The sequence below is a fragment of the Helicoverpa armigera genome, chromosome 8 (genome assembly GCF_030705265.1).
Source record: "Helicoverpa armigera isolate CAAS_96S chromosome 8, ASM3070526v1, whole genome shotgun sequence".
NCBI classification, from domain to species: Eukaryota; Metazoa; Arthropoda; class Insecta; order Lepidoptera; family Noctuidae; genus Helicoverpa; species Helicoverpa armigera.
In genome coordinates, this window is record NC_087127.1 from 4,267,685 (window position 1) to 4,280,738 (window position 13,054).

The 13,054-nt window shown below is 40.6% G+C and overlaps 1 protein-coding gene across 1 annotated transcript; it reads right to left on the bottom strand.

The window, feature by feature from the left end:
• Nucleotides 1–6,991: 6,991 nt before the first annotated feature.
• Nucleotides 6,992–9,253, bottom strand: LOC135117211 (uncharacterized). Its single transcript, XM_064035804.1, has 2 exons — nt 8,691–9,253; nt 6,992–8,098 (listed from the first exon to the last, which is right to left on the bottom strand). The coding sequence occupies exons 1-2, from the start codon at nt 9,251–9,253 to the stop codon at nt 7,063–7,065; spliced, it is 1,599 nt and encodes a 532-aa protein (XP_063891874.1). The 3' UTR covers nt 6,992–7,062.
• Nucleotides 9,254–13,054: the final 3,801 nt, after the last annotated feature.

Consider the following 13,054-nt stretch of genomic DNA (forward strand, 5'->3'; position numbering starts at 1 on the left):
ACATACACATCAGTAAATTTGAAACAATATTTGCATTTAACTGTATGTGCTAAATACTATAGTGTACGTTGATATAAATTTAATATGTTGTGGCAGTATGTGTACTTCCATATAATTAAGGCTTAGTAAAAAACCATATTAACATAAAAACCATATTTACATAAAAATTATTATTCTCTAAGTAACTCTGAAATAGTAACAATTCAACATAATTAAAAAATCTAAAAAAAAAACACTTTCTTCTGAGATCAAATAACAATCAAGGTTCTAGGTTAATTATATTATTAGTAAGATTAATTATTCCAGTCTTTTATTTATTCAAACTTTGATACCTATATTACGTTAAAGATACTTAAACATAAAAAGAAATAAGGTATCGATGAAATACTGTGTCATACCTCCTGTCACAACAGTCTTTAAACAGTATTAAAATAAGAATATACTGAGGCGGATGACGGGGAGTAGCGACCCCGCGGGGCTATATATCCGAATGCTCCAGGGAGAGTATACTGTCCCCCATCTCCGGCCTGCCGGAGTGAAGCATGGCGGGGGATAGGTCTCCCGCCTCTTGGCTTGCCTTCATCTTCCGGTCAGAGTGGAGTCGCTAGAGCAGGGTTAGCAGCTCTGCTTGGAGGGTAGGTGCCTCGTGGTAAGTGGCGAGTGGGCCGGTGATGCTGGACCCACAGGGAGTGCGTGATCTGCGTTTAAAGTCCGCCGAGGTATCCTCACCCTTCAGCCGCTCATGTACCTGTTGCCTTCTTGTTGCGATTTAGCGACTGATTCCCGGGGGCCCAGTAAGTGAGTTGGCGAGTCTCCACCTGCCATTTTTACGTATACAAACATTGTTAACGGCAGATGCCATAGTTCCCATAGTTATCCCCATTCCCAGTCCATTACATTAGCATCCCATCACAATAGCCCTAGTAGTTTTATTCCATATTCAGCAATAGTTTAGCACAGAACCGGGGATTGTCTTTGGGTACGTTTTTATAGTGTATACAGGGATAATCGTCGGTTTTGTGTCGCCATTTCATTAAAGTTGTCTCAAAAGGGCTCCAGCGTGTTGGCTTCGGCCCCACATTCGCCTTCCGAAAATCCAGGACCCTGTAGTCCCGTAGTCGAGTAGAGACATACAAGATAATAATAATACCTGTTGCCCTCTTGTTGCGATTTAGCGACTGATTCCCGGGGGCCCAGTAAGTGAGGTGGCGAGTCTCCACCTGCCATTTTTACATGTATTTAATACACTGTCATCGGCAGGTGCCATAGTTCCCGTAGTTTCCCCATTCCTAGTCCATTAGCATCCCATCACAATAGCCTAACTAGTTTTCATCCATAGTTAGCAATAGTTTAGCACAGAACAGGGATAATCGTCGGTTTTGTGTCACCATTTCATTAAAGTTGTCTCAAAAGGGCTTCAGCGTGTTGGCTTCGGCCCCACATTCGCCTCCCAAAAATCCTTTAGTCCCGAGGTCTGGCAGAGACATACATAATAATAAAAAAAAAACTTAAGAAACTGTACTACTCCGAATCAGAAGTTTCACTATCGGAACGCGTTGCTACCACAACTGGCAGACTCCTCAAGAAGTCATGATATGTAGCTGGGATAAGCCCACTGTTACAAAGATCCATCAAGTTTATAGATTGCGGACTATTTGATATTACGGACAGTGGAGAATAATTAGAATCCTGAGCGATAGCGAGGGAATCAAAAGAGCACAAGGTGAAAAATCTTTGCACTCGAGTGCAACACGTAACTTTTCATCCCACCTCATCGAGGAAATATCTAAATGCAAAAAACAAAATGGCGCGCACATATGAGTATCAAATTAAAAAGTAGTACCTATTAAAGTTCATTTATTTGAAAACTCAGTTTAAAAATGAAACGAGAATAAAAATCTATGTAAAAACAATAATAAAAATTACTTAATTAATTGAATAATTATTTTAAGCAGTATTTTATTTGTTTAATATGTATTTGTTTGAAAAGTCTTATCACGATTGTCACAAATGGAGTATTGCACACGATATTCTAAATTCAAATCACTTTGCCGCTCTAGAGGATAAAAACGGCTTTTGCGCTCAGATATCAAAGGGTAAAACTACTCTTTCCGAGATGGTGGGATGAAAAAGCATTTAACAATACATCAGTTCTTACAAAATTCAATTTCAACACAAACCATCGAATGGTAAGAAGCTCCTTATAATCCTCCTAAAAATAAAACCACCAAGAAAACCTAGAAAACATAAAGAGTCACCAAAGACAGAACAATACAACAAAGAAACATTAAGACAAATTGCAACATCTCTGAATAAAATTACCGACGCCACGGAGATTGATGTCCTGACAAGGTACGACAAGATAGAAAAAGAGCTGACTCAATCAACAACTAAGGAAAAAACGGGTAACAAGTATGGCTTATCCGACACAACACTCCAAATTATAGAAGAAAGGAAAAACCTGTTAGTAAACCAACCTAAAAAAGAAAATATGAAACAAATAGCTGAACTCAGCAAGAAAATCAGAGAAAACATCAGAAATGACAGAAAGAAGAAGAGACTCCAAACTTTGGAAAAACATATACTAACGACAGGAGGAGTAAATAAAGCAAGCAGCAGAGTGAAGAAACTGAACGAAATCAACAAAGAATGGATACCTAAGCTCAACAAAAAGAAAAATACAATTGCTACCAAAAGAAAAGACATCAATGAAGTAGCCACAAGTTATTACCAGTCCTTATATCTAAACCGAGAAGAAAATAAAAACAACAAGCAAAGAAAAGAGGAGACTATTAATCCTGAACCTGAAATACTTCCGATCGAAGTAGAAAAAGCAATACTCAGTCAAAAGATGGGAAAAGCACCAGGCCCAGACAAAATTACAAATGAGCTACTCAAAGGCACCCTCGAAGAACTGGTACCCATACTAACATCCATGTTTAATTAAATTTTGAAAAAGGTCAAATCCCCAGTCAATGGAAAACATCCCACATTATTCTCTTATTTAAGAAAGGTCAAAAAGAAGACATCGGCAACTACAGACCTATAAGCCTAATGTCAAACATATACAAGATATACACTAAAGTTATCCTAGAACGGATAAGCAAACAACTTGATGAAAATCAACCATGGGAACAAGCGGGCTTCAGACGGAAATTTTCTACATTGGACCATATGTACACAGTCAAACAAATAATAGAATAATATAAAGAATACAACAAAACTCTGTATGTGGCCTTTATAGACTAATCCAAAGCATTCGACAGCATAAGCCATACATATATCTGGGAAAGCCTAAAAAACCAAGATATCTTCAAGTTACATTACAACCATCAAAAACATATACTCGGATAACGAAGGAAGGATTCAACTAGACAACTTGGGCAGAAAATTTAAGATCGAGAAGGGAGTTAGACAGGGAGACCCATTCTCACCGAAATTGTTTTTGGCGGTACTAGAGAACATATTCCGCAAACTGGACTGGAAACGATTTGGCCTCAATATAAATGGTGAAAAACTAAACCATCTACGATTTGCGGATGATATAGTCTTGATCGAGGAAAACGCACACCTAGAAGAAATGATAAAGACACTAAACGAGGAAAGCATGAAAGTAGGTCTATCTATGAACAAAGAGAAAACTAAATTACTCACTAACAGCAATCCAATAGCCATTAAAATCGAAAACCAGGCACTAGAATATGTGGACGAATATTGCTACCTAGGACAGATAATCTCCCACAAAGACCAAAGCACCAAAGAAATTAACAGAAGAATTTCAAATGGATGGAAAAAGTACTGGTCACTTATGGAAGTTCTCAAATCTAAAGAGCTAAGTATGTCCACAAAAAGAAAGGTCTTTAACACATATGTGCTGCCAGTGGTAACCTATGGGTGCGAAACCTGGTCACTCACAAAACACAACAGGGAAAAGCTTGAACGCTGTCAAAGAGCCATGGAAAGGAGTATGACCGGCATAAGTAAACAAGATAGAGTAAGAAGCAGCACGATACGACAAAAAACCAAAATAGTGAATATACTAACACGCATCGACCAACAGCAGTGGAGGTGGACTGGCCACATGATGAGAGACCCGCAAAACAAATGGAGTACAGTTGTCTCCGATTGGTACCCCAGAGATGGCAAACGCAACAGAGGACGTCAACAAATGCGATGGGAAGACGACTTGAGACTCACGGCAGGAAAAAAGTGGCGAAGAGTGGCAAGGGACAGAACCCAATGCAAGAAGTTAGAGGAGGTCTATGCCAAAAGGCACACTGAACTACGAGACATATTGTAGTGTAAATAATATTTTATGTGTGTTTTTGTAACTATGTTTTGGTTCAGAATAAAAGGATTATTATTATAAATGTATGTCTCTTCCAGACCTCGGGACTATAGAGTCCCGGATTTTTGGGAGGCGAACGTGGGGCCGAAGCCAACACGCTGAAGCCCTTTTGAGACAACTTTAATGAAATGGTGACACAAAACCGACGATTATCCCTGTATACACTATAGAAATGTACCCAAGGACAATCCCCGGTTCTTTGCTAAACTATTGCTAACTATGGATGAAAACTACTTGGGCTATTGTGATGGGATGCTAATGGACTAGGAATGGGGAAACTACGGGAACTATGGCACCTGCCGATGACAATGTATAAAATACATGTTAAAATGGCAGGTGGAGACTCGCCAACTCACTTACTGGGCCATCGGGAATCAGTCACTGAAAAGCAACAAGAGGGCAACAGGGACATGAGCGGCTGAGAAGGGTAAGGATACCTCGGCGGACTTTAAACGCAGATCACGCGCTCCCTGTGGGTCCAGCATCACCGGCCCACTCGCCACTTACCACGAGGCACCTACCCTCCGAGCAGGACTAACCTTGCTCTAGCGACTCCACTCTGACCGGCCGATGAAGGCAAGCCAAGAGGCGGGAGACCTATCCCCCGTCATGCTTCACTCCGGCAAGCCGGAGATGGGGGACAGTCTACTCTCCCTGGAGCACTCGGATATATGTATAGCCCCGCGGGGTCGCTACTCCCCGTCATCCGCCTCAGATGCCCTATTATAAATGTATATCTCTTCCAGACCTCGGGACTATAGAGTCCCGGACTTTTCGTGCGAACGTGGCGAACGTGGTGCCGAAGCCAACACGCTGAAGCCCTTTTGAGACACCTTTAATGAAATGGTGACACAAAACCGACGATTATCCCTGTATACACTATATAAATATACTCAAGGACAATCCCCGGTTCTGTGCTAAACTATTGCTAACTATGGATGAAAACTACTTGGGCTATTGTGATGGGATGCTAGTGGACTAGGAATGGGGAAACTACGGGAACTATGGCACTTGCCGATAACAATGTGATAAATACACGTAAAAATGGCAGGTGGAGACTCGCCAACTCACTTACTGGGCCCCCGGGAATCAGTCACTGAATAGCAACAAGAGGGCAACAGATACATGAGCGGCTGAAGGGTAAGGATACCTCGGCGGACTTTAAACGCAGATCACGCGCTCCCTGTGGGTCCAGAATCACCGGCCCACTCGCCACTTACCACGAGGCACCTACCCTCCGAGCGGGCTGTTAACCCTACTCTAGCGACTCCACTCTGACCGGCCGATGAAGGCAAGCCAAGAGGCGGGAGACCTATCCCCCGTCAAGCTTCACTCCGGCAGGCCGGAGATGGGGGACAGTAAACTCTCCCTGGAGCACTCGGATATATGTATAGCCCCGCGGGGTCGCTACTCCCCGTCATCCGCTTCAGATGCCCTGCGGGGCGTATTATTATTATTATTAACCCAAAATTAGAATGAAATTTTCGTACCCTTTATATTCTTAACATACTGGTTACAGGATTTCCAGCTAGACGCTCGTAGACGGCTCCAGAAGTACAACACAGCATCTTCTTCGTGTTCTGGTGCAGCGATGATTGGGCCGGGCTATACCCTGGACTCCGTGGGCCGGGATTTACCCTGGGCTCCGTGGGCCGGGATTTACCCTGGACTCCGCTCGATCGTGGGCCGGGCTATACCCTGGACTCCGTGGGCCGGAATTAACCTGGACTCCGCTCGTTCTACGCTGATACGGTTGGCAGTTCAAAGGGAGGTATTGTTGTTGGCGAGGTGGCTCCTAGTTAGCTCACGGCGCAACACTCTCACTGCTTGTTGGCGGCATTTTTTGTGTAGGTAATATGCAATGGACACCAGAAGCAGGATGACGACCAGGATGATTTTTTTATTTTTTTTTTATTTATTTATTTATTTATTTTCCTCTCTTACAACTATCCTTAAAGATTAAATCTAATTCGATAGTGTAACTTAATTCTATATATACATAATATAACTACTGGAAAACAATTTCACTTAATAATCTAATTCTATGTTTTATAACTAATAATAAATACTGTGGTTCTTTCAAACTCGCTCAGTGAGCAACAAAATAGGTCAATTTCGTTTGCTATGAGGTTCATGGTGCGGAGTGCGCGCGTCAGCGGTGCCTCTCCGAGCAAGTAAAGCTTGGGTTTCCTAGGAAGGCGGTGCCGTCATATAGCGGCCGTCATATTACGAACGCAAATAGACGGTCGTCTTTACGGTGATGACATGTGGAAAGTTCCACGGCCGTTTTAACACACCGTCATGAACTTTTTGTTAGTTGTATCATACTTACTAACCTGTTCTATTTAATATTTCTCAAATTTCACAACACCAATTCTGTTTTAGTTGACTTTTTCTATAATCTTTACTTTTTATATTATACAATTGCTTCGTGGTTACGAACGAAATCTATTAAAATTTCGTCGTCCTCGCTGCTCCAAGAGTTGTAACAAATTTTTGACGTTGTTCCGAAAAAAAAACCACAAATACATTAAAAAGCTTCACCGCTTTCAATAAAACGTTCACCAAACTATCTGACACCGTCAAGACGGCCGTCATGCAAATGGCGGCACCGCTTTTTTTTTTTTTTTTTGAAAATATTTATTTCAGACTAAGCACACACAACAGTACACAGTCCATATTATGTTAGTAAAATGAGAAACTTAAATTCTATGTTAGTAAAATTTAAAGTGATTATTATTATGAACATGCATCGACGACCAGTGCCTGAGCATCTGGCCGTCAACTCTGTCCGACAACACACTCAGAAGCGTGTTGCTGCTCCCCTTTACCCGAAACCACAGGGAGGCCATTCTCTTACGAAGTACCGCCTGGAAGCCGTCCGTGCTATGCTCCGCAAACATACCGGAGGCACTGCACCTCCAAGGGAGCCCCAACATACCCCTGAACGCGTTATTATATTGGACGCGCAGAGCATTGTAGGCTTTTTTAGTGTAACTGCTCCACAGGCTGCACGTGTATAACGTTTGGCAGTAGCTTTTAAATAATGTGACTTTAACGTCACGCGAGCATCGTGCAAACCTGCGAGAAAGCATGTTACCCCTTACCGACAATGCCCTGCGCTCCCTTTCCATGTCCATATCATCGGCTAGGTTTTCATTGATCCAATGACCCAAGTACTTAAAATTGGACACTTGCTTGAGGACAGTTCCATTAAGTGTGATCGGAGGAACGGAGTAGGTTTTAGCTCCAGCCTTAAAAACTAGCAACTCACTCTTCTGGACATTATACTTGAGCCCATGGGCCAATGCATACCGCTCACATATGGTCAAGAGTGACCTCACGGAACTGACTGAGGGGCCCAGCAGTACCATATCATCAGCATAGCTAATATTATTTATAAATACACCATCCACTGAACATCCGACATTAGCACTGCTGAGCTCCTCAATGAGTTCATTCACATATAAATTAAATAGAGTAGGAGAGGTCAATCCCCCCTGCCTTACTCCACATTCCATCCTATACTCATCCGAGCATTCTCCCATCCATCTCACATAATTGCTTTGGTTGTCATACCAATATCTAAACAAACTTATAACCTCCATAGGTAGCTTGGTGTTAAGCCTCATTTTTCTCCACAGCACATTGTATGGCACCATGTCAAATGCTTTTGACAGGTCCAGGAAGCAGGCGTACACAGGCGTTCTCCTGTCGGTATAGTACCGACAGGAGAACGCCTGTGTACGCCTGCGTTTTTGAAGTTACGGTGTCAGTTACCGCTCTCTAGGAAACCGCCCCATTTACTATTACGCTGTATTACGGCCGCTATATGACGGCACCGCTTTCCTAGGAAACCAAAGCTTTAGTGCGCCCCCGCGGCACGGCCAGCAGCGGCGGCCGGCGCCGTCGCCACACGTATCTGTCCGGGACGCACACGCCCACTTGCTCCAGAATATCGGGGTTGTGTATTACACCTCTTAGCACTTTGACTAAATACGATATGAGTGCCAGTTCCCTCCTGACTCTCAGCTCGTTATATCCTACCATTCCCAGTATAAACAAAGTGGGATACATTAAGGGATAGAACGGGTATACCCCGTAATACCTCATATAAAGATACCTAATAAACTTGTTTTGCACTCTCTCCAACATAATACTATATTTAGTTTCATGTGGAGACCAGATGACTGCGTTACATTCTAAGTGACTTCTGACTAGAGCGTTGTATAATGCTATTATAACCTTAATATTAGTAAAATTATGTACCATCCTAAGAGTAAAACCTAAATTCCTAAATGCCTTTTTACAACAATTCACTATGTGATCACGAAACACTAACCCCGAGTTAAGGCGAACCCCTAAGTCCCTGACCTCTGTGACTCTAGGCATCGGTGTTCCGTCCACCTTATAATCACAGAGGACAGGTTTGCGCGACCGAGAGAAACTAATAGTCTGACACTTCGACACATTGAATTTTAAAAGGTTCTGCTTACTCCAGTTCACTACTCTGTCGATATCCTCCTGAAGCACTTCACAGTCCTGTTCGTCGGTAATAGCTAGGGACAGTTTAAGATCGTCAGCAAACAGTAGACATTTTGCCTTTATAACTATCTTTGGTAAGTCATTAATCATTAGTATAAAAGCTAAAGGTCCAAGATTACTGCCCTGACTAACTCCAGATCTTGTAAAATAAGGTTGTGATGTACGCCCCGCATAATCAACATATTGCTGCCTATCTCTCATGTAGCTGGCAAAAAAAGTTAGTAAATGTGGTGTAAAACCAACGGCCGCTAACTTTGTTAAAAGCACGTCGTTGTCCACCAGATCAAACGCTTTTTGAAAATCGAAGTAAGCGGCATCGACTTGCCCCCCACTGTCTACTATCGGTACCACATGAGCCATGTGGCTAAGGAGATTGCTGGTGGTACTCCTTTTAAGTCGAAACCCGTGCTGTGCTTCCGACAGTTGCGCACTTACCTGCTCGTGTATTGCTTTGTGTATGGCAGACTCGAATACCTTGGCTACAGTTGATAGCACAGCCACCGGCCTGTATCCCTCCACCTGCGACTTCAAACTTCCTTTTGGTACCGGAACAACCCGAGTTAATTTCCATATTTCAGGAAATACCGCTTGCTTTAGACTTAAGTTAAAAATATGTAGCAACGGACCACAAATTACCATTTGACAGATGAGGATTTCACTCAAGTTCATAGGTTTCTGCGACGCTTGTGCATTTGAATTTCCGTTGGTAGATTGAGTGATTATAACTTAATCTTTGCTCTGCTGGCCTCCCATGTCGTAGCTGTAGAAGTCAATAGTAGTATGTGGCTGTAGTCTGTGGCTTCTTATTATGTATCTTTGCGATCTCGTAGGCATTGATCTTCTAAAAATGTTTCTTCATATCTTCGAAGTTTCTTCGGGGTCGGATCTTCTTTAGAGTTTTGGAGTTTTCTTAGGCAGGGTCGCCATGAGATATGGTGCGTTGATTGGGTTGTATAAAGGAAACACATGTTCGTAGTTCGGTTGTCCGGTATGTAATAATCAATTCCAACACTTTTTACAATGAAAACTTATATCTAACTTATTCTAGCTAACTCGGCACTTTTATGTTGCAGACACTTACATTAATATTTACTTATGTTACGGCACAATAACTAAATCAGTATATGTAGATACATACTTCACTATCTTACCTATGCTCGTATGCATGGAATTGTTTTTGGATCAGTATTGTATGGGCCCGTAGATGGCGATTATTAAATCATAAATAATACGTAAGCTATAGATATAATGTTTGTAAATAAATAAATTAAGTATAACGTTTTCATTTTTGTTTGCTTCTCAACTAGAGCTATTAAGGGTGATTTACACCATCGTTAATTTGACCAATGAGCCGATGATGATGTTTGTGACACATAAAATGAATGTGCTCGACTGTAGATAGAAATCGAAATTATTGTAAAAATTATCTCCTGTCGCGATTCAAGCACAATTGCAGCGTTCAAAACAAGGCCATAGATCTATTGAAGCATTCGGTAGTGAATTAGAGAACTTATTTGTCAATTTAACAATAGCCCAAGCCGACGGTAATGATAGTGCATTTGAGATATTACGTCCACTCAATGAAAAAATTACAATTAAAAGATTTTCGGACGGACTGTCAGACCCTCGACTTATGAAGTATGAAAGTTTGGGAGAAAATTATTGAAAGAAGGCTGAGAGAAGAGAATGATATCTCACGAAACCAATTTGGTTTTATGCCTGGTCGGGGTACAACGGACGCTATATTCTGTATTCGCCAATTGAGCGAAAAGTACAGGAGCGCACACAAAAACTTGCATATGGTGTTCGTTGACCTTGAAAAGACATATGACCGGGTACCCCGTGAGGTTTTGTGGTGGGCCCTTAAGGAGAAAGGTATGCCAGGAACGTATTTGCAGTTGATCCGAGCGATGTACGGCAGATGCAGTACACAAGTCCGGTCTACAGCCGGCACTACCGCCAGTTTCAGTGTAGGCGTTGGCTTACATCAGGGGTCGGCGCTCAGTCCTCACCTCTTCCTGTTATTAATGGACGCCCTTACAGCGGACATACAGGAGGAGGTCCCCTGGTGTATGCTTTTCGCCGATGACATTGTTCTGGTGGGGGAGAGTGCGCCAGAGGTCCAGAGCAGACTGGAGGCATGGTAGTTGAGATTGGAGATCGTGGGCTTAAAGGTCAGCAAAACCAAAACGGAGTACCTATACTACGATTTCGGCGGTCAATCCAGACACTTGTAACACACAGGTAGCATTTGTAACCCGTTATATACTTAATTGTTCTTTGAAACTACTGAGGAAAACTATTATGTTGAAAATTAAGACTACTGAAATTGGTAGCCATTTAATCAGTAGGTATGTAATGATTGTTTTTTATTTCAAAAAGTATTATAATTTGATTGTTAACATGCGCTAATGAAAATTGATTAAATTGATACCAACGTGCGTCATTTAGCTTTGACTGCGCCAAAAAAGAAATAATGTTTTTAGAATTTTTGTTCGTATGCTTATTTTAAGCAATAATATAAACATGTTTATCACCTTTTATATCTCTTTTTTTTATTTAGGACTACTCAATCTAATTTTTATAATCTATACATATAATAAATCTGTAGAAAAGTAATTTTTGTACATTGAAGGAATTGACAAAAAAAAATAGCCAGCATTTTAAAGGATAACTAACAGAACCCACTTCCATCATTTTTGTCATTTTTGTCTGTTTATCTGTTTGTTTGTTCGCGATTCACGTAAAATCTACGAATTAAATGCAGACAATGCTTATATACAAAAATTCTACGTAACTTGGGGTATTACTTAGTTTTTGTTTCATCGAAATCGATTCACTCTATCAAAAGATATGATTAATTTTGTGAATTCAAGATGTATAATATTACGACACGCAATCTATTTGTCAAAACTGTACATTTGAATGTTGTACTTATATTAGTTGATCGGCCTATTATTAATCTTTACACAGAAAATCACACCTTTATAATAGGGTGTGTCACCATTGTATGGAGAAAAAAAAAGTTTGTTATTTCTTTGCGTAATACCTCTCAAAAGTTGAAGGGCAACAAACGTAAATAGAAAATGTCAAAAAAGTTCAGACTTTAATATACTTTTGGCTCGCTCAAGCGACATCAATGACTGAAAAAAAAATATTTTGCTGTAAAGTTCTAAGTCGGTTCTTATGTAAATTTTTTCACATACCTTTATACCATATCACGTGTATCTTTAAATACATATATGAATAAGGAAATAAAATGATAAAAAGTAAAAATAATTAAGTTTATATTATAAAAATACGTTACTTAAAATCTGTTTCTGAGTTGAATTTTGGCATTATTTGCCTAGAATTTTGCTTGCCAGCAAAAATACAAAAAAAAATGTTTAAAACATTTAGATGAAGGAAATCTTGACGAATTTGACTTTCCATAGCTTCCCTGTCACACTCAGTCTGTCGAAAGATGTGTTAAGCCGACAACGGAGGAGGAGTTAACTATGGAAACTCGAATTTCTCGATATTTCTTTCATCTAAGTACAATTTTTTTTAGATTATCAGTCTCCTAATTATGCATTAGCGGAGGTTCTGCTAAAACCAGAAACTTGCCTTGCCAATCAATCATGTTGTAATAATTTTGGCATTCAAAGTAAATTTTTGGAACAACAGAAGATCTCAAATATCGTTGCTTGTCGCAAAGTGCGAGCTTTTATAATTCTTTTGCAACCAAGTTCTCTTATATGCTCGTTGTTATCGGTTAGCATTAGCAATAAGTTTTCTTGGTGATCGAAATATGCGTTCCGCTCTATTACTGGATCCAATAAAGCCTTTATGTCTTCAGATAGATATCTTGAGCTTTTAATAAGAAACCACAAATTTCTAGCTCCGTCTTGACATGAGCTGTTTATTTTAATGTGAAATCAAGTTGGACTACATGTTTTGCAGATATAATTGCCATTAAAATCAGTCCATTTGTCGTCAGTTCTGTAGAAACATACAGTCGTAATATCCTATTAGCAGTCATGAGCCATTTTACCAGGAAACCGTTTTGCTAAATCGTAGCTAACCGATCCGGTTGACACTGCCACACACAATATTGTTGATCTGAGCTTAATTTTATCATTGATAGGTCTAGTAAACAAACGGCGATTAATTCAAATTTAG